Source organism: Ascaphus truei, chromosome 9 (assembly GCF_040206685.1).
Source record: "Ascaphus truei isolate aAscTru1 chromosome 9, aAscTru1.hap1, whole genome shotgun sequence".
In the NCBI taxonomy this organism is placed as follows: domain Eukaryota; kingdom Metazoa; phylum Chordata; class Amphibia; order Anura; family Ascaphidae; genus Ascaphus; species Ascaphus truei.
The window spans coordinates 59,640,927-59,660,457 of NC_134491.1; the positions used below are offsets into that span (position 1 = coordinate 59,640,927).

The 19,531-nt window shown below is 44.4% G+C and overlaps 1 protein-coding gene across 8 annotated transcripts; it reads left to right on the forward strand.

The window, feature by feature from the left end:
* The first annotated feature begins 6,780 nt into the window (after window positions 1-6,780).
* Window positions 6,781-18,919, forward strand: CDKN3 (cyclin dependent kinase inhibitor 3). 8 transcript variants are annotated; one of them, XM_075615130.1, is made up of 9 exons: window positions 8,032-8,310; window positions 8,401-8,432; window positions 12,896-13,003; window positions 13,676-13,731; window positions 15,868-15,912; window positions 16,674-16,896; window positions 17,078-17,109; window positions 17,928-18,031; window positions 18,568-18,919. In XM_075615130.1, exons 1-9 carry the CDS (start codon window positions 8,209-8,211, stop codon window positions 18,652-18,654), a joined length of 789 nt encoding a protein of 262 aa, XP_075471245.1. In that variant the 5' UTR covers window positions 8,032-8,208; the 3' UTR covers window positions 18,655-18,919. The 8 variants fall into 8 exon arrangements, with proteins under 8 accessions (XP_075471247.1, XP_075471245.1, XP_075471249.1 ...); XM_075615135.1 differs by having other exon boundaries at window positions 8,278-8,310; window positions 8,401-8,452; XM_075615132.1 differs by lacking the exons at window positions 8,032-8,310; window positions 8,401-8,432 and adding an exon at window positions 6,781-7,015.
* The last annotated feature ends 612 nt before the right edge of the window (window positions 18,920-19,531 follow it).

The following is a 19,531-nucleotide window of genomic DNA, read 5'->3' on the forward strand; positions in this document are numbered from 1 at the left end:
ATGCTACAAGCGTCTATATCAGTGATCCCCAAACAAGGGAAGGACCCAGCAGATTGCAAAAGCTATCGTCCAATATCACTTATAAATTCGGACACTAAAAATCTTCTCCAAATTGTTGGCTAACCGTCTAAACAAAGTTATGCCAAAGCTGATCCACCCGGATCAAGTAGGGTTCATATGCGGGAGGCAGGCGGCAGACAATACTAGACGGATCATACACCTAATTGATTTGGCACAACGGAAACATATCCCGTCTATGGCACTTAGTCTGGACGCCGAGAAAGCCTTTGACCGGGTTTATTGGCCCTACCTCAGGGAGACGCTTGGGGAGTTTGGCATAGGAGGGAGAATGTTGGGCGCCATTCTAGCTCTTTATCGGGAACCGACGGCGAGCGTCAGGCACCAGGGCTTCCCGTCGGAAGAATTCCCGATAAGGAGTGGCACCAGACAGGGATGTCCCCTGTCCCCACTTATCTTCGCATTATGCATAGAGCCCTTGGCGGCGCACATACGTAACAGCCCAGACATAGCAAAAATACAAGAGCAGTCACACAAGGTGGCCCTGTATGCAGATGATATTATCCTAATGTTATCAAAGCCCCTTACCTCCCTGCCGAATGTTTTTAGCTTGTTGGGAGAATTTAACAAGATCTCGGGTTTCAAAATTAACCAAACCAAATCAGAAGCCTTAAATATAAACCTGCCAAAGGTCACTGAAAAACTAATTGATCTGAATTTTAACTTCAAATGGCAAGCCTCTTCCATTAAATACTTAGGGGTTAATATCACCAAAGACTATAGCGCCCTATATAAAGCTAATTATCCCAGACTGATAAGGACTCTGAAGGAGGATCTCCGAAATTGGTCAGGCTACGCAATTTCATGGATCGGCAGGATCCAGAGCCTCAAGATTAATTTTCTTCCCAGAATCTTGTATCTTTTTCAGACCCTTCCAGTACAAGTGGCTAAGGATGACATCCTCCGTTTACAGTCCTCCATGGTGAAATTCGTCTGGGGTAACAAAAAACCACGCATTAAATCTAGCACTCTAATCAGACCAACAATAAGAGGAGGACTGGCGGTACCTTGCTTGATATCGTATTTCAGAGCGGCCCAATTAACCCAAATTATTCAGTGGCACATGCATCCAAGCCTACGAAGATGGGTTGATCTAGAAAGAGCATGCTGTGCCCCTGTAGAACTACAAGATTTAATTTGGCTGCCAAAACAGGTAATTAGGACCATGGGCGAGCCGCTAACCACACTGAGTAGCTCGTTGGTAACTTGGGAAGTTACCAGATATAGATGTGCTCTTACTTCTCGGCACACATTAATGACCCCGTTTGTGGGGAACCCGGATTTCGCTCCGGGCCTGCCGAGCAAGAACCTAGATAAGAGCATTCTACACTAAGATCCCACAACGCCCCCGGCGTACAAATTTTGAGCAGCTGTGTTCAAGAGGAACGGACACCACGGGACTTACTTCTAGGATTTACAGAGGGGTGGTCTGTCCTGGAACAGATGACGACATCAAATTTAGTTATAGAAATAAATGGGAATTGGACTTAGGGGAGACGTTAGAAGACGCAGACTGGGCCACCATAGTACTGACAGCAGCTAAAAGCTCTATATGCACTACTTTGAAGGAGAATGCATATAAAGTCCTGATGCGGTGGTACCTTACCCCAACGAGATTGGCAAAGTTTGTGAAAGAATACCCCCCATTGTGCCCGAAACAATGTGCGGAACAAGCAGACTTGCTACATATGCTGTGGGATTGCACTAGAGTGGCTCCTTTGTGGGAGGAAATCCAAAATTGGCTACAGAGAATTCTCGGACTGGCGGTCCCCTTGGAGCCCTGGTTGTTCCTGCTAGGCAGGCGCACGTGGGGCTAGGCAGACCGGCACAGAAATTGATTGCACATTTTGCAACAGCCCTGAGGTGCGAAATCGCAGCATTATGGAAGCAACCAGATTTACCCACAATTACGAAAATTCGGAATATAATTTGGTATGTGTAACAGGGGACTTATCCCTGTTCAGTAATGTTCCTTTAATCTAGCAGTGTGGTAGTTAATTACTAAACACCACCTGCCTGATTAGATTGTTTACAAAAAGCCTGCCTTTGAGACAGGAAGTGACTGACTCCTTAGCTCTGACTGAGAACTGACCTTTGGAGACACCACAATGTCTTGAGTTCTGCCAGCCACACAGCAGAGCTGATTGCAAGACACCCAATAAGACTTCTAAACCTGGATGCTGATATTTTTCTGTGCACGCACGGGTGCGGTTCCAGGAGAGCAGAGAAGCTTACTCTACAGCTGATAAACAGATAAGACTTTCATTATTAAGAGACTGCTTATATCTGCTTATTTTCATGCTATGTGCTGCAGCCAGGGATTCTGGGTACTGATATGCAAATGAGCACGTACAGTGAGTCACTCTTTACTTCTTATCCATTTTAAACATGGAGCCCTATACGCTTATACCTGCCATATTGCACTTTTTCCAGCACAGCCTTGGTTAAAGAAGTGCAAAGCCAGTAAAGCTACTCACATAAAACTGTTTCGACCTTTTGAGTCTCATCAGTGCGAGGTTGGTTGCGGGGTATGCAACGTGAAGCTGGTGCGTGGGTATAACCAGTCATAAAAAAGTTATGGTGGGTACGAAAAAGCGACAAAACCCCTCTATCGTACAGTCTCAGGTCTGCAACCCTGTCTTCCCCATTATCAAATGTACCCACCAGTGGAATTTTTTATTTACTGTACATTGTACGATGGGGGCTATTTTTCACTTTTTATTACCCACCATAACTTTTTTAATGTCTGTTTATACCCACTTACCAGCTTCATGTTGCATAGGCAGCAACCAACCTTGCACTTGTATGTTAAGATAATTTAGATCTAGCACATTTCACCTGACAAAGGGATTCTTCCCCAAAACGTTGTGCTCCGAATGCAATCGACAAATAAAAAAAGATTACATTAAGATAAGAAGTCTTCGGTGGAGGAGGCCTCTAACTTTCAACATAATTAAAATATATACAGTATATGGTACAAATGTGAGAGATTCTTTGGTCAAAGTATATTCATTTGCAGCTCTAAAAATGTATCCAAAATTACATTACGGTATTCTTGTGGCCCCTTCCACTTCTTTCTGATCTGGCCCCTTTGGAAAACTAGTTGAAGTGGAAAATCAAATCATTGTTTTTGTCTTTGGGTCCTCTGCCCATGTACCCTTAAATAGGTTGTGATATACATCACTACCATGTAACTAAGAGCAGAAATTCCATCTTGCATCCATTACGTAGCAAACTCTAGTTTTGTGGAGTCGAGAGGGGAAATTTGATGTTGCTAAGTAACAGGATGCCTTGCCTAGATCAAGGGTGCACAAACTTTTCCCCCTGTCTGTTCTACTCCCCTGCTCGCGCACCCTCCCACCTGCTCGCGTCAAATGGTGCCGCGGGGTCACGATGTCATGTTACCATGGCAACGCGACGTCATGTGACCCCAAAGCGTAATTTCATGCCCAGTTACCATAATGATGCGTCGCTGGAAGCCAAGGTAAGTTAGTTACAGGGGACTCGCGCGTTCCCCCGACATTTAATTTAAATGCCTTGGTGGAGAGCACGGAACCTCTGTAACCGACGCGACCCCACCCAGAAAATCTTGTGGCCCCCAGCTCTAGATCTGTAATAATCTCTTGCTTCTCACAGCCCTGATGCCAACCTGAGTTCACAGGATAGGCCGCTTGCTATATTTATTTGCAAATGGAGCTAGTAAAATAAGGAATTGGGCTTCAAGTCCTGACAATTCACACACATTTCATTTGGAGTGAATTTTACAGCTTGGGAAGCTGTCTCCATTTCAATGTCACGGTGTCAGATGGGACTAAACCAACGTCTCCCCCCCGCCCCCCATTCAATAATTGATGGTACTTTTGCGGATCAAAACAGATGACAATGCAATCACGGGTATATCCTGTTTCTTATCCTCATAGATCCAAACAAATTCTCGTTCAGTGTCGCATCTTGCCAAAGAAAAACGTGGAAGTTTTCTTTAAATGTCAGCTTCATTGTTGCACAGATACTCGGGTTAACAGAATAAGTCTCCATTAGCCTAGCCTGTTTCACACCCTTTGCTGGGTGCTTCTTCAGAGAAGGGTGTGAAAAACGTTAGAATGATGGTGACTTTGATTCTGTTTACCCAGGTATCATGCAACAATAAAGCTGACATTTTAAGAAAACCACGTTTTTTTGGCAAGATGCAACGCTGAACGAGAATTCATTATATCAGAGGCAAAATAACATATCTGATATCAAAATGAATGCATTATTCAAAAATTGTGCTTTTTTTGGTTCATTATTGCCAGTTATCAATCCTTTTGTCTTGTATACCTCAAAACCTTTAACATTTCGTTCTGGGGTTCTTGCTGAATGACAAATTATAAGGTGCAATGTAAATCATATAGAAATAAACTGTAATGCATTGCTGATGATTCGTACTAATACTTCCCTTCGGGAGCCTGCATATCAAGTAGCCAAAAAAGAAGGACGTGCAAAAGCGACCAATCAGAAGATGAGCTTTATCTGTCCACAGCCAACTGATTTGATGCTATTTGCGGCCATCTTTTTTTTGGGCACAAGCTGAACGGAGTATGAACAGGTAGGATTAAAGATACACAAATTCTATAGATTAATTGTACTTCTACACACAAAAAAAATGTATGTACAGTCATGTGAAAAGAAAGCACACCCTCTTAGAATTCCATGGTTTTATATATCAGGACATAATAACAATCATCTGTCTAAAAATTAGGTAAATACAACCTCAGATGAACAACAACACATGACATATTACACCGTGTCATGATTTATTTAACAAAAATAAAGCAAAAATGGAGAACCTAGTAATATACTAGTAGACCATAAGAAAACCCCAATAGATCAAAATGAGTCCAAAACAAAGTAACAAGTTCCAACAGCAAAATTGTGTGAAATATGATTCACCTCCAGGGTGCCCACCACTCCGGGTTTGACCCAGAGACTACGGCTTTTGGTTACGTATCTCCGGGCTACGGGTTTAGCTTTGAAATGTCTAGGCCACGAAATAGCGCTGTGTTACCATGACAATGGGACGTTACGTGACCGCAGCGCCATGATGCAACGTGGTGGCGCCGCAGGGTGTAACGTTGTCATGGCAACACAAAACCATTTGACGTCACTGAGCCATCTGGACAGGACCATACAGGGGGAGATGCCGCTGCCGCCGGAGAAGGAAAGACAGTTAAATATACAAATAAAAACCTTAATAAAAAAATATAAAGGTTATAATTTAACAGAAGGTGGCAACCCTGATAATAACTGTGAGACTCTAAGAAATAATAAAGCTGCTGTTTGAATGAATAAAGTTCCTGGAGCCCATCCTTACTTATCATCGCCAGCCTGGACCCTGAACAAGGGGTGTGTAGCCAATGTTAGAGACACTGATGTAATCTCCCCAAGTGCCGGGCAGGGAGGGTTACACATACAACAGATCTAAAAACCTCTATGAAATGTAGTAGCTTTTCTACATGACAGCACATTTGTAGTGTGTGCCTTAAAACAGCGGTGCGCAAACTTCTGGTGCTGAGCCCCCCTGCCTGCTCGCCCCCAGTGCTCACACCCCCCACACCTTAGTGCTGACGTCAGATTACGCAGCCTTGACGTCAAGTTACAGAGGACTTGCGTGTCCCCCGGCATTTCATTTAAATGCCTTGGGGAAGAGCGCGGGGCCTCGGTAACTGCTGCGCCCCCCCAAAAAAAAATCTCGCGCCCCCCAGTTTACGCACCCCTGCCTTAAAACCTCCTTGTGGCCATAAATCTATGTGGTTCAAACTATTAGACCAGTGAAACAGAGTGTATGATAGGGTTGCCACATTTCAGTTTTTAGAAACATTATGAAAGAGTGACATATTATAATGAGTTAATGACTGAATTTAAAAAAGGATATACACAATATTAGCACATTTATTAACTTATCGCACATTTGAAAACAAATAACTTGCATTTAACAATATGAAAAAACTATTTCAGTAAGCATCCCCCGACCCCCTCCTCCCCCGTTATAAATAAACAAAATATTTAGATACTACTACATACTTATACAGATACGGCACAGGTCACATAAACACTTCAGGATAAAACAGGCACACTCAAATAAATAAAGAGATATCAAATGTATCTAGAGATGTATGTAATATAACGTGTTTGAATCTGAAAATGGCAATAATGGCATACAGATACCTCCTGGGATAACAAGCAATGCTAGAAGTTAACGTCCCTATTTGTTTTACCCACTGCGTATAACTATAAAACATGTTTATAAAAAAATGATCAATACAGCAGGAATGCTCAACGCCAGTCCTCAAGCCCCTCCTCCCCCAACAGGTCAGGTTTTCAGGATATCCCAGCTTCAGCAAAGGTGGCTCAATCAGAGACTCAGTCGAAGACTAAGGCCTCATCCAGGGTGGAAGCGAGCGTGTTGGCGCTCGAGCGCCGTGACATCAGGCGCTCATGTTGATCGGGCGATTCCTGGCCAGCTAGTTGTGCGCGTAGGGGGGCGTGCCCAAGACGTCACGTGACCGGTTCACCCTCATTGGTCTCAGCAAGCATGAACCCGGCTCGCAAGCAACTCTCAGCCTGGACGCGGCCTGTCTCTGATTGGGCCACCTGTGATGAAGCAGGGACTGATTGAGCCACCTGTGCTTAAGCAAGAATATCCTGAAAACCTGGCCTGTTGGGGGGAGGGGCCTAAGGACTGGAGTTGAGCAGCCCTGACATACAGTACTTGTCTCTCCCCTTCTGCTGCCTGTGATCCGAGAGAAGGTGGCATGTGCTTTAGCAATTTTGCTAGGCCAAAAATGGATATGAAACTTAAATAGCGCAACTTACCGGCATTGGACGAACAGCCTCAAAGGGAACCTTCTCTGAAACTGCCGATAATGGCTCTCAGAAGCGTGACTGCTCCCCCTCCGAGGTACGTGCGACACTGCTCTGACCAGCAACAACTTCTCTCTCCGCCTTGCAAGCTTTGTCACTCCCCTGCGATACCATCGTTTGGTGTAGTATAAATTAGAGGGATGCACAACTCCCCCCCTCCTTTTATTATTGAATATAGATTGTATGGCTGACATATCCAATATATTGGCTTGATATTTACTTTAGGCTGTGCTTATAGTGCCGGCAACGCCGCGTCGAAACAATGTATTGCCGGCGTCGCGTGCGCTTATAGTAGGCGCGACGCGGAGGCTTGGTCGCGATCGCTGGAAGTCACTTGATTTTGATTTCTCCAGCGACCGCAGCGTGACGTCAGCGTCGCCGTCACTATAAGCGCAGCCTAAGGCTGCGTCCCCGCTAGTGCTGAGCGGGCAGCGCTTGCGGCGGTTACTTATATAGATATATGTAAGTCCCCGCTCAAGCTGTGCGTACGCGCTCATGCACACACGCTCGGCGCTCAGATAAAAAAATTATACTTTCCAGCGCGCTCAACTACCCGCAATGCGCCCACGTGCGCGTACATGCAGGACACCTGGCGCTCATGCGTGGAGCGCTCCCCAAGCTTGAGCGTGCTCAGCGCCAGCGGGGACTCAAACTAACAAGCATAAATGCCCCTTGGGTCTTTGTCTGACAATAGTATACACTATGTCACAGTCACTCTATGTTGCACAAATGAATGAGGTGTTAAAGGATTTAGTTCTATGACCAGTATGTGTTTTCTTTAGTAATTATGCCCTGATTTAGTATGGCAGACTGGCCCTGACTGCACAGTAACACGTGCTGCTAGTAGTCTTGTTGCTTAGTTATTTCAACAATTTTTTCGTTTGTACAAACACAACTTTATTGTTCTCACTGTTGTCCTGTCAGCATCACCGAGGCTCTGAGACCACATTTGTGATGTTGCCTAGTTACCATACACATTTACATTTTTTTTTTACAAATGTAACTTTATTGACACTCGTATCCCAATGTGTTCATTTTGAGCGCTTTATGATGATGTCATGATCAGTTTGGTGGGAAATTGAAGGGATAGGCTTGCAGCCTCCATACTGTTAAGAGAGTGGTGAGCACTATACCTGCTCACTGCACCTGAGGGGAATGTTCCCCTGACACGTTGTGCTCTGGCAGCAAATAAATGCATACTTTTGACTTGGGTAACATTTGTGTTACTGCATGCAGAGGGAGTGTTGTTTATACCTTTGGATATTTGCTGGGGATTATCCTGGATTCGCCCTGATTCCTGGCTTGCACCAAAGGAATTGCTTTCATTTAGAAGTGAGTGCTTTTTTAATTTTTTATTTTTACTAGATCTGTAAGTACCCTGAGAACGGTACGAACAGACCAATAGCAGCTCTCCGTTTTCAGGGCTGTGGTGGGCGCTGGCGCCGAAAAGCTGGGTGAGCATAAATGAAGTGAGGTATGTTACATGTTCTATTACCATGTGTACCCTGGGCAGTGACGACTGCCACAAGTAACATGATTGCCACCTCCTATAAGGCTAACGGTGATTTTTTTATTTTATTTATTTTTTTAATTCTGTTTGCCTGAGTAGCATCCTATGTATAGTCATGAGGCCGCGTCCATGGTGAGCGCAATGGCGCGATCAAAATACCGGGTCTCTGAGGCAGGCCATAGAGCACCCGACAAATACATTTGTTTCTGTCCCGCGACAGCCGTGTCACCTGAGCGGATCGCCCAATGAGGGCGGACCAGCTCTGAGACCACACCTCCCCGTCGCGTCTTCCCCATGGTCACAAATCTCTCCTGCTATGTACGTGACACCATGCGAACGCTCGCACTAACCATGGACGCAGCCTTGCGGTGCTGTTGCAAGTGATTTTAAAGCAACCAATAGCAGTTTCTGGACTGCCACGTGTGTAAAGCGCTGTCACCAACTCCCTTATACAAATTATTATGATTCTATAACCCAGTGGTTATCAGTGTGTTATTTTTTATTTATTTTTAAAAGTTGTAACCGCCTATTCTCCTGTGGGCTGGAATTTGGGATATGGGTGAGCTGCAGCTCCTGGGTTAATACATTTTTACATTGTGGTAATGTTTGTGCAGGGTCCTCCTCCACAGTTTCCAAAATCAATATAAATTCACCAGGTAATGAGGCAGGAGGAAGACTTAGCACTTTTAAACAATTTATTTACAACTCCTTAACCACATCAATTTATACAGTACGTCTGCCTGTGTTAGTCCTGTTTCTAACTGACATCTCCCCATTCAAAGTCCAACTGTCGCTTTGTGCTGCCAACTGCCACCCATAGAACCCCCTAACTGGCGGCAGCTCAGAACTGGCAAAGTCTGTTATTTTATCATTCCTGCATCTTAAAAAGGTGTACGTTTTGAACCCTTAGACCCTGGTGTGCGGCTGTCTCTCCTTGGGCATTACATATGTATGTTGCATATGTACAGTACCCTCACTCAAAGAATTGTTCCAGCGCTCGTGGTAATGTATGTACGTTGGTGATTATAAGTACAGCACCACCAAAAAATAGCTCCTGTCCATTCGCACAGTATTTTGGGGGTTGACACCCCTCAAATCAAATCCTATGTGTAAGAGTAAGGATTTTTGTACCGACCGAAGTATAGTAATTGAGGTATTGATGCAGGGAAATGCTCTCCTTTTTGTCACTGTCCCTACTTTTTTCCTCTGTGTCTCTCTGGGCCCTTCCAGGTTGGGGAAACACTGCATTAACCTCTTTCCTACCAGTCCTGCAACACATTGCTCCTAAGCCAGTGTTTACTTTTATATGTACACTAGCTGAGAGACCCGGCGTTGCCCGGGATGTAATGTTCCCGCTCCTCTCTGTCTCCTCTCTCCTCCCCCCTCTCTCTGTTTGTCCCCCATTCACATCAATCCAGTCCCCCCCTCCCTCCTTTACAGCTCTGTTTGTCCCCCTTTACAGCTTCATGCAGTGTGTGCGTCAGTCATTGTGTGTGCGTCAGTCAGTCAGTGTGTGTGTGTGTGTGTGCGCGTGCGTCAGTGAGTCTGACGCAGAAACACAAACACACACACACAGACTGAGTGACGCACACACACACACTGTCAGTGTGTGCGTGCGTGTGTGCCTCAGTCAGTGTGTGTGTGCGCCAGTCAGTGTGTGTGTGTGTGTGTGTGTGTGTGCGCCAGTCAGTGTGTGTGTGTGTGTGTGCGCCAGTCAGTGTGTGTGTGTGCGCCAGTCAGTGTGTGTGTGTGTGCGCCAGTCAGTGTGTGTGTGTGCGGCAGTCAGTGTGTGTATGTGTGCGCCAGTCAGTGTGTGTGTGCGCCAGTCAGTGTGTCTGTGCATGCGTCAGTCAGTGTGTGTGTGTGCGTGCGTCAGTCAGGGTGTGTGTGTGCGTGCGTCAGTCAGGGTGTGTGTGTGCGTGCGTCAGTCAGGGTGTGTGTGTGCGTGCGTCAGTCAGGGTGTGTGTGTGCGTGCGTCAGTCAGGGTGTGTGTGTGCGTGCGTCAGTCAGGGTGTGTGTGTGCGTGCGTCAGTCAGGGTGTGTGTGTGCGTCAGTCAGGGTGTGTGCGTGCGTCAGTCAGGGTGTGTGCGTGCGTCAGGGTGTGTGTGCGCGTGCGTCAGTCAGGGGGTGTGTGCGCGTGCGTCAGTCACGGTGTGTGTGCGCGTGCGTCAGTCAGGGTGTGTGTGCGCGTGCGTCAGTCAGGGTGTGTGTGTGTGCGTGCGTCAGGGTGTGTGTGCGCGTGCGTCAGGGTGTGTGTGCGCGTGCGTCAGTCAGGGTGTGTGTGCGCGTGCGTCAGTCAGGGTGTGTGTGCGCGTGCAGTCAGGGTGTGTGTGCGTGAGTCAGTCAGGGTGTGTGTGCGTCAGTCAGGGTGTGTGTGCGTGCGTCAGTCAGGGTGTGTGTGTGTGTGCGTGCGTCAGTCAGGGTGTGTGTGTGTGCGTGCGTCAGTCAGGGTGTGTGTGCGTGCGTCAGTCAGGGTGTGTGTGCGTGCGTCAGTCAGGGTGTGTGTGCGTGCGTCAGTCAGGGTGTGTGTGCGTGTGTGTGCGTCAGTCAGTATGTGTCTCAGATGTGTGCGTTAGTCAGGGTGTGTGTACGCGTGTCAGTCAATGTGTGTGCGCGGGCGCCATTCAGTGTGTGTCAGGCAGTCAGTGTGTGTGTGTGCCTCAGTCAGTGTACGTCAGTCAGTGTTTGCGTGCGGCGGTGAGTGGGCGAGTGTCTGTGTGTGACTGTGTGTCAGTCAGTGTGTGACTGTGTGTCAGTCAGTGTGTGTCAGTCAGTGTGTGACTGTGTGTGTGTGTGTCACTGTGTGTGTGTGTGTGTGTGTACCTCCTTGCGCCAGCGGGGGGGGGGGTTGTGTGTGTGTGTGTGTGTGTGTGTGTGTGTGTGTGGGGGGGGGGGGTTGCGTGGGGGGGGGGGTTGCGTGGGGGGGGGTTGCGTGGGGGGGGTTGCGTGGAGGGGGGGTTGTGTGGAGGGGGGGGTTGTGTGGAGGGGGGGGTTGTGTGGAGGGGGGGGTTGTGTGGAGGGGGGAAGGTTACCTCCTTGCGTCCCCGGTGCTCTCGGTTCGGCCGCGGGGGGGGGTTGTGTGTGGTGGGGGGGGGGGAGGTTACCTCCTTGCGCCTCCCGGCTCGGCCGCGGGGGGGGTTGTGTGTGGTGGGGGGGGGAGGTTACCTCCTTGCGCCCCCCGTGCTCCCGGCTCGGCCGCGGGGGGGGGGGTTAACTGCTTGCTGGCGCTCCCGGCGGTAAGACGGGGCCGCGATGAGAAGAGCTGAGTGAGGCGGCGTGTGAGAGGCGGCGGGAGTTTTGCTGGCGGTGTGTGAGAGGTGAGGTGGAGGAGGCTTGGCGCCGGGGAGGCTGAGGTTTGCGGTGAGGGGGGGCGGGGGGTTTGCGGTGAGGGGGGGCGGGGAGTTTGCGGTGAGGGGGGGCGGCGGGTTTGCGGTGAGGGGGGGCGGGGGGTTTGCGGTGCGGGGGGTTTGCGGTGAGGGGGGCACACACGCACACACGACGGGAGTGAGGGGGTGGAGAGTGGGACTGGCGCAGATCCGAGAAGAGTGAGTGTGTGTGTGTCTCTCCTTTGGCCTGTCACTCCGCCTCAGGCCAATGAGAGGTGTGCAGGGGCGGGCGGGCGGGCGGGCGGGCCAAAGGAGCAATCTCATTGGCCTGGCCCAAGGTCCAATGGGATTGCCGCTAGGGACACAGGGAGGGACACAGGGAGACACATACAGACATAGAAACATATGACTGTTTGAGAAATATATAGTAGATATACATAGTAGGTAAAGAGTGGATTTTTATGAGACGTTGACTTTGAACTGAGTGAATCTATAACATTGTAGGCTGTTCTAAGTCTGTTTAAACATGTCAGCCTCTCAAGGCCAGCGATGGGGGTGAAAGTTTTTTTTCTTGGCTTCTTTGGGTTAGGACATCATCCTTTCCTTATGTTTTGCAGTATGTACAATAATCTGTTTCCGGTGCTGTTACCTGCATGCACATAGCTCATTGGGAACCTTTTTTTTTTTTTTTTTTTGCGCTGGGATTGACTTGACTGGCAGTTAATGCAGGATTGAGTCGAAATAACCCACATCTGCGCTTGGGCAAATCTCCCTTTTTGTGCTCTTGTTCTAGAAGCTATAGTGGACCATAGGTCATGGTGAGTAGAGAGCTTTTCTAGTCTCAAGGTTCTACTTTCATGTTTACACTTACATTTATAAAGTCTTCTGTTGGTGTCACAAACAAGCTGATCGCATGAAGAAACTCCTAAACGCTTCTAACACTAATCTGACGTCTATAGAAACTGCTTAGTCATGGCGAGTAAAATGTGGTGTTCTACGCACTTTTCGATTTACTTTGTCTATTATTTTCCTCTGTACTAAAAAAAAAACTGGGTGGGACACTATTCTCCTCATTATATAGAATGATGCACAGTTGCCTTTTAAAGCGGGATTCAATGCAGAAGAATGAATTTGATTCTTCAGATGAAGAACCCACCGAAAATGACAACACGCAGTTTGAGGTGTCTTGGTAAGTAGAAGGGGAAAAGTCAATCATTAAAAGGTGTTGGGTGTGCGGTGGGATTTTTGTGACATCGTGTGATTTTTATTTTTTTAACCTTACTACCTTGTTCACTCTTTTTAGAGCAGGGATATAAAAGTTTTTTTATTTTACCACATGCAGCTTTTAATACTTTTCCAGTATGTGGAAAGTGATCGCTGTTCAGCATCGTACAGAAAACAAGACTCATATGTTCAAATCTTTCCCAACACAAACTTCCCTACAACATACACAGCACCCCAAAGCTTATCCATCCATCCCAATACACTTAAAGATACCCCTTCATTTTAAACTCCCTTCCATAATGCTACAGCTATAATGTATTGCTGAATAGCTATCATTTTTAACACTAATACTAATAGCTTGGCTATTTTACAAAGATGAATGTGTCACTGTTAGCAGAAAATTCTAATGAGGAGTTTGAGAAATGGCACTCCTTTCTCTCTTCCCCCCCCCCCCCCCCCCCCCCTATCCATTGAGCTTTTTAGATACCAGCACATCTCAATACACATTGGGAAAACAAAGAAAGTTGTTTTGAATACATAATTTCTATTGAAAATGCACAGCAAACTTAAATGAGGTGTGTATCTATCCTTTTATTTTATGGTTTTCCCACTAACCGTAGTATTCTTTCTTTGGCAGGTTAAGCCTAGAACCAGTGAATTGTTCTCAGTTTTTAGGAATATGCTCCCTACCAGGTATGTGAGAATTGTCTTTTCCATAGTTTTTTTTTCCATCGCTATACAAGTGAAGATTAATGTGGGTTGTTTGCCATCAGTCCCAATAAAGTTAATGTGTTAACATCAACACTTATTTGGGGGTTTATTGGGTAATTCATGAACATGTTTACAAAAAATAACACATTTTACTAATGAGTTAAATATGACACAAAAGAGCATGTAAATTGGTAATTAATGCCAAATGACTTCACATGCTATTTGCTAGACTTTGATATCTGAAGATAATGCCAATTTATATAATGCGAATCTGCTTATAACGCGTGCGTGGCTTCCAATTTTCGTATTTATGAATACTTTACAACACGATTATTGGTATCTTAAATACTTTATTGTACAGTGCATACAATTGTACATTATTTCTAACGCGATCTGCTTATAGCGCAATGTGATTCTTTGGACCCCGAGCACAGTGTTATATGGGGGTTGAACTGTATATTTATTCCATGTACATAGTAGAAAAGTCACTCAATACACCACAAAATAACACAAATGAACAATTGTAACTGACACACGGTAAAACCCAATTAAAAAAAACATATAGACACGAATGGCATAACCTATAATATAAGTAAGCTTCACAGTAATAAAGTGCAAGAGAAATGGACAACTGGAGGAAAATGGTAATACAAATTCCAAAGAATGGAATTCCAAAACCCTAACCAGGGACCTGGACAAACTGTAATGAGAACAGAACACATGATACCCAATACATATAATCTGAGCCAATAACTCAGACTGAAATAGAGTGAAAGAAGGAAAATGAGTTGCCAGTCCTGAACACCATGTCTGTACTACTCCGTCCATAAGCTGTTACATCTGCGTAATCATAGTGGGGTCAAGTTCCCATCGGGAAACACCTTTTGGGTGTCCTGCCTAGACGATGCTATGGTTACGTGGATGTAACTGCTTACGGATGCTGGAGGTCACTGAAGCGGATAGGGATCGAAAAGTGGCAGATTAGTAGAAACCTTGTGTTCAGGATGTGTGTATAATTTATTTTTTTTAAATATAATAAATATATATATATATATATTATATTTTTAATTTTTTTGTGGAGTTTTTGTTTTTCCTACTATGTATATGTAATCCATAGTTGTATATTTTTGCTTTACCTTGAGTGTATTCATTGGTTTGGGAGACCGTTCTTTTACTTTCTTTGGAGATTATCATTTTTTTTTTTTTATTGCATATGGTTTAGAGCAGGAGGGCGCGAGGTTTAGAGGCCCCGCACGCTTCCCGAAGGCACTTAAATTAAGTGCCGGGGAAGCGGCGAAAGCCTCTGTAAACTGGACATACCTTGGCTCAAACTGCTTCTGCAGACATGGCAACGCGGCGTCTTGTTGCCATGGTAACGTGATGTCATGACGCCGGGGGGCTGGCAGAGGGGCACGGGGAAAAAAATTGCGCTCCCCTGGTTTAGAGGTTTACACAATCTGTGTGTGTTTTGTGTGTTCTCTTTTTTTTTTTTTTAATATCCTAATGCGTAAAAAGCAAGATTTTTAACTCGTGTTAAATTACTGCTATATTTGAATAAAGCAATTTTAGTGAAGGGGTTGTGTGCTATTTATCTCAAAATAAACTAGGTTTACGGAATCTAGGCAATAGTGAAAGATGCAGATCTTCCTCGACTAAGCAAGACACGTCAATATTCAAGCTAAAGGATATCATCTAAATATCATTTGCATGGTCCCAGAATAATTTTTCCTTGAATGCCATTCACTGAGTTCACATTTCTAGAATGTGCATGTTAAACGCTGGACAGTTTCCTACATGAAACAGGAGAATATCATGCACCTTGGCAGTGGTTGGCAGCTGCTTGTATGTATTTACAAAATTTTATGTAAGACTGGCAAAGCAGAAGAACAGCGTGTATACTTTGATCTGCAAAGAGCGTTTTAAAGATGCCCCATGTTCTAACTAGTCAGCATTCATACAAACTTCCCAGTGTTAAACCACCATCTTTTCATGTCTTTTTATTTTGTGTAGTGCGTTTTAGCAAGAGATTTGATGTAATGCTTATGTAACTTCATATACCAACATGATGACATCACCAAACAGCCAGCTTTTGGATAAAACAATTATTTGTGATTTTAGGTTGTAAATTTAAAGACATCCGGCGGGATTTGCAGGAAAACCTAGGTAAGTGCTGATAAGCTAATGATTTGAAGATAAACCCATACTGCCTACTCTGGTTTTATCAAGGCATAGCCTTGGATTTAGTATTGTCATTTTAGACACCAACATTTAAATAGTTAAAATGCCATGTTGGGTATTTTCTACCTAAAAATATTAACTTTAGTTGACCCTTCTCTTTTTTTTTTTTTTTTAAATAAAATATATTTTTTTAAATACATTGGGGCTGAAATACTATAACGAGGCCAGTTGACCAGGATGAGCTAATTAACGTGTTTTAGAACTCTGGAGGAAGTAGTCTAGATGCCCTTTTAGGATTAGAGGTAGTTATGATTGGTACTCCTGTGTCCCAGGATTGAGCAAAACGGCTGGAAAGCACAAAAGGGAATGTACTGATCTCTTTGCATTGATATGCTGTATGTTTTAAAGTCTTATTTCCCGCATAGCTGCCAGAATTCAGTGATAAATAAAGGGTATTTAAATAAATGCTGTACAATACATGAAACCAAGCCTGGAAGACTTGGTCATGGCATTGTTTTTTTTTTTTTTTTTTTTTCTTCGAGACTACCACTCCAATACCCATGTTACTACCATGCAAAGCCAACTAAGGACAACATATACCATGTGGTTCTATTGTCCTTGATGATAAAGCTTTGTGTCAAGTGTGCATCAAAGCAGCACGTACTCCATGTCACAGGCAGATGCTGCCACAAAAGTGACTTTGAAAAAGAGGAACAGATTTACACTCTTGTTGCATCTGTTCACAGAGGAAATAAAGACTCAAGGCGTGCAGGACATCTTTGTACTGTGCACTCTGGGAGAGCTCTCATTGTACCGTGTCCCAACCCTCTTACAAGAATATCGGAAGCAGGACTTCATTGTGCATCATTACCCGTTCCCCGATGGCGACGTACCACAATTTGACAACTGCACTGCAATCCTGGAAGAGTTAAAGGCATGTGTGGAGAACAACCGGAAAACTTTAATACAGTAGGTTGAGGGGTATTTCTACTTTAATATGTCAGCTGATGTGTTCTACTTGTAACAACTTCAGTTGTAAACTTCTAAATAAAGTTGTGAAGGTTTTTTTTTGGTTGTATTGCGTGGCTAATCAAAATAGGATTCATTTTTATTTCATAATCTGCTTACTGTATATCATGGTTTCTTTCAGTTGTTATGGAGGACTAGGGCGCTCGTGTCTCAGTAAGTACTTTTATTTTATTCATTGCTTGCAAAATATACATTTTTAAAGCCACCTGAATGTAGTGACCCGATTCAATATGCTCCTATCAGGTAGTGGTAGTGGTAGATTGAGGAAGCAAAACCCTTTAATGGACAAACATGAGTTGATTAGAACTTCATCAGCTTTTTCTGAAAGTCTGCACCTACTTAAGAGCCCCGTGTTGGCCTCTTACAAGGTTGTCAGTACAAGCAAAATAATGCTGCATTGGATATTTCAATGAATATAAGAAATAAGTTATTTGTGAAATCCAGATTACTACTTAAAATCTCTGTACTGAGAACTGGAGCCATGAAGGAACTTATTTTTCCTGTATGAGACCTCCCATTGGATAATGTTTCACTGGTGGTTTGAGGAAGGAAACGATTAATATACTTTAAATACAAATATAGGGTGAGTATCGGGCATCTAAACTTAACATGTGTTAAACTTGATGGATAATTTTTTTTTTTTTTTGCTTGTCAACTATGTAACTTGGTGCTAGATGGAAAGGGAGTGGCTCAGTGAGTAACGACACTGGCACTGAGAGTTTGAAGTAGGGGAGCCTGGTTCAATTCCCGGTGTCGGCTCCTTGTGACCTTGGGCAAGTCACTTTATCTCCCTGTGCCCCAGGCACTAAAAACATAGATTGTAAGCTCCACGGGGCAGGGACTTGTGCCTGAAATTTCTCTGTAAAGTGCTGCGTAAAACTGGCAGCGCTATGCAAGAACATATTATAGTTCATGTAAAAATGTAATTGCATCTAAAACTGGCTGTAATTTATGTATTTTTTTTCCTTTAGTTGCAGCATGCCTGTTACTTCAGGTGTCTGAGTCAGTCACTCCGCAGCAAGCAATAAGTCATGTCCGAGCATTGAGAGGAGCAGGAGCAATACAAACCATAAAGGTAGTAATAACTAACATTTAATATCCTGCACTTATAACTACTGTTGGTATGCATGTTCCTTTTTTTTGCTTGAAGTGTGATTATTCAGGGGTGTGTGTGATCTCACTCCAGTGCAAGACCTGCAGCAGATAATCACTACATGGCCCTTAACTACTGTACCTGACTGGCGTATATAGGTACCAAACTAGTAAAACAGAATGCACTTTTTTTTTTTCTCCTCTACAAATTCCTGTGTATGGCACCTAAGCCCAGATTTAATAAAAACTCTGCACGCAGGCCTGACATTAATAAACAGTTATCTCCTGCAGACAAGCGGCCATTAGGGTCACATCCACTATTTTTAACCTGATTTTGACTGGATGCCCAAACCATCTTTTCAAGACAAAAAATACTGTCAGTGTTCCATTGATGTATATGATCTAGTAAGTAGTGAAGGTATTATATACACAAGGCAAACGGTAACCCGAGTACAAACGCTAACGCAGTCCTGAATTTACCATTAATGTTTTGCTTCCTTGTATATTTTTATTTTCCAGCAATACAATTATCTCAATGAATTTCGTGAAAAACTGCTTCAACAGCGCTCTGCTAAGGATATGGCTGGCCGATCTATATCAAGATGAGACTGATCTTCCTGGCAAATAAAATGATTCATTGGCCTGCTAACCTTTCTCCATTTTACACTTATTACATGTTCATGTTGGTTTTGAAGACAGACTAATAGTGAATCTTAGATTTTTGTTTGGGGGGTACAGGAGTAGTAACAGTTCTGCACCCACAAATACCATCTGGAATCGCTGATAAACATTGCTTTTTACAATATGGGAGTTGAGCACATTACAATATTAAATAAGCTCTATTTTAAAATTAAATTCCTTCCTTATTTTATTTGTTGCACTGCATTTCTCATTGTTTCATGACTGTTGCTTCTAACTGGTCTGGACCAAACAAATAACCGTATGTTGTATGGAAGTTTATGTAAAATAGGCTACGGGTGGTGTAGTAGGAAAGAATCCAGAGCACAAGATTTAGAGCAAAGTATATTTACATAGCACAAAAGTAAGCCAAAGTTCAGTCCACAAGGAACTTCAGCAGGGCCATCTTTAGAGTGGAAATAGTGCATAACCTATAAACACCAACCAAGTGAGAGGCAGAGCCAACAACTTCGGCAGCAAAGATGTCAAATCAATTAACCTCCATTACAAGTAAAAGCCATCTATGAAGATGACATCCAAAATGTGGACTCAAGCCATAGTACGGTGGTAAAGGAAACATGTGATATTAGCCCTCTAATAGTGTTACTGTTGTAACTTGCTGATGAGCAACCTTCTCTTTACACGAAGGGTGAACATAATTACTTGTTACTGTGGTTTTTCAGTCATTTGCTTTGTGGATATGCTGGCTTAATGGGTGGCTCCTATCACATTAGCAGGTTAATTGCATGATCGAACACATTCCCAGCTAGCTCGCAACTCCTACACCCACATCATGAACATACAT

Bases quoted from the DNA above. Each gene is read 5' to 3' on its own strand.
- CDKN3 (XM_075615130.1), top strand. From the start codon at position 8,209: ATGCAGAGGGAGTGTTGTTTATACCTTTGGATATTTGCTGGGGATTAT. The intron at 8,311-8,400 runs GTGAGTGCTTTT...CTCCGTTTTCAG, and splicing joins GGAATTGCTTTCATTTAGAA to GGCTGTGGTGGGCGCTGGCG. The intron at 13,004-13,675 runs GTAAGTAGAAGG...TTTCTTTGGCAG, and splicing joins ACGCAGTTTGAGGTGTCTTG to GTTAAGCCTAGAACCAGTGA.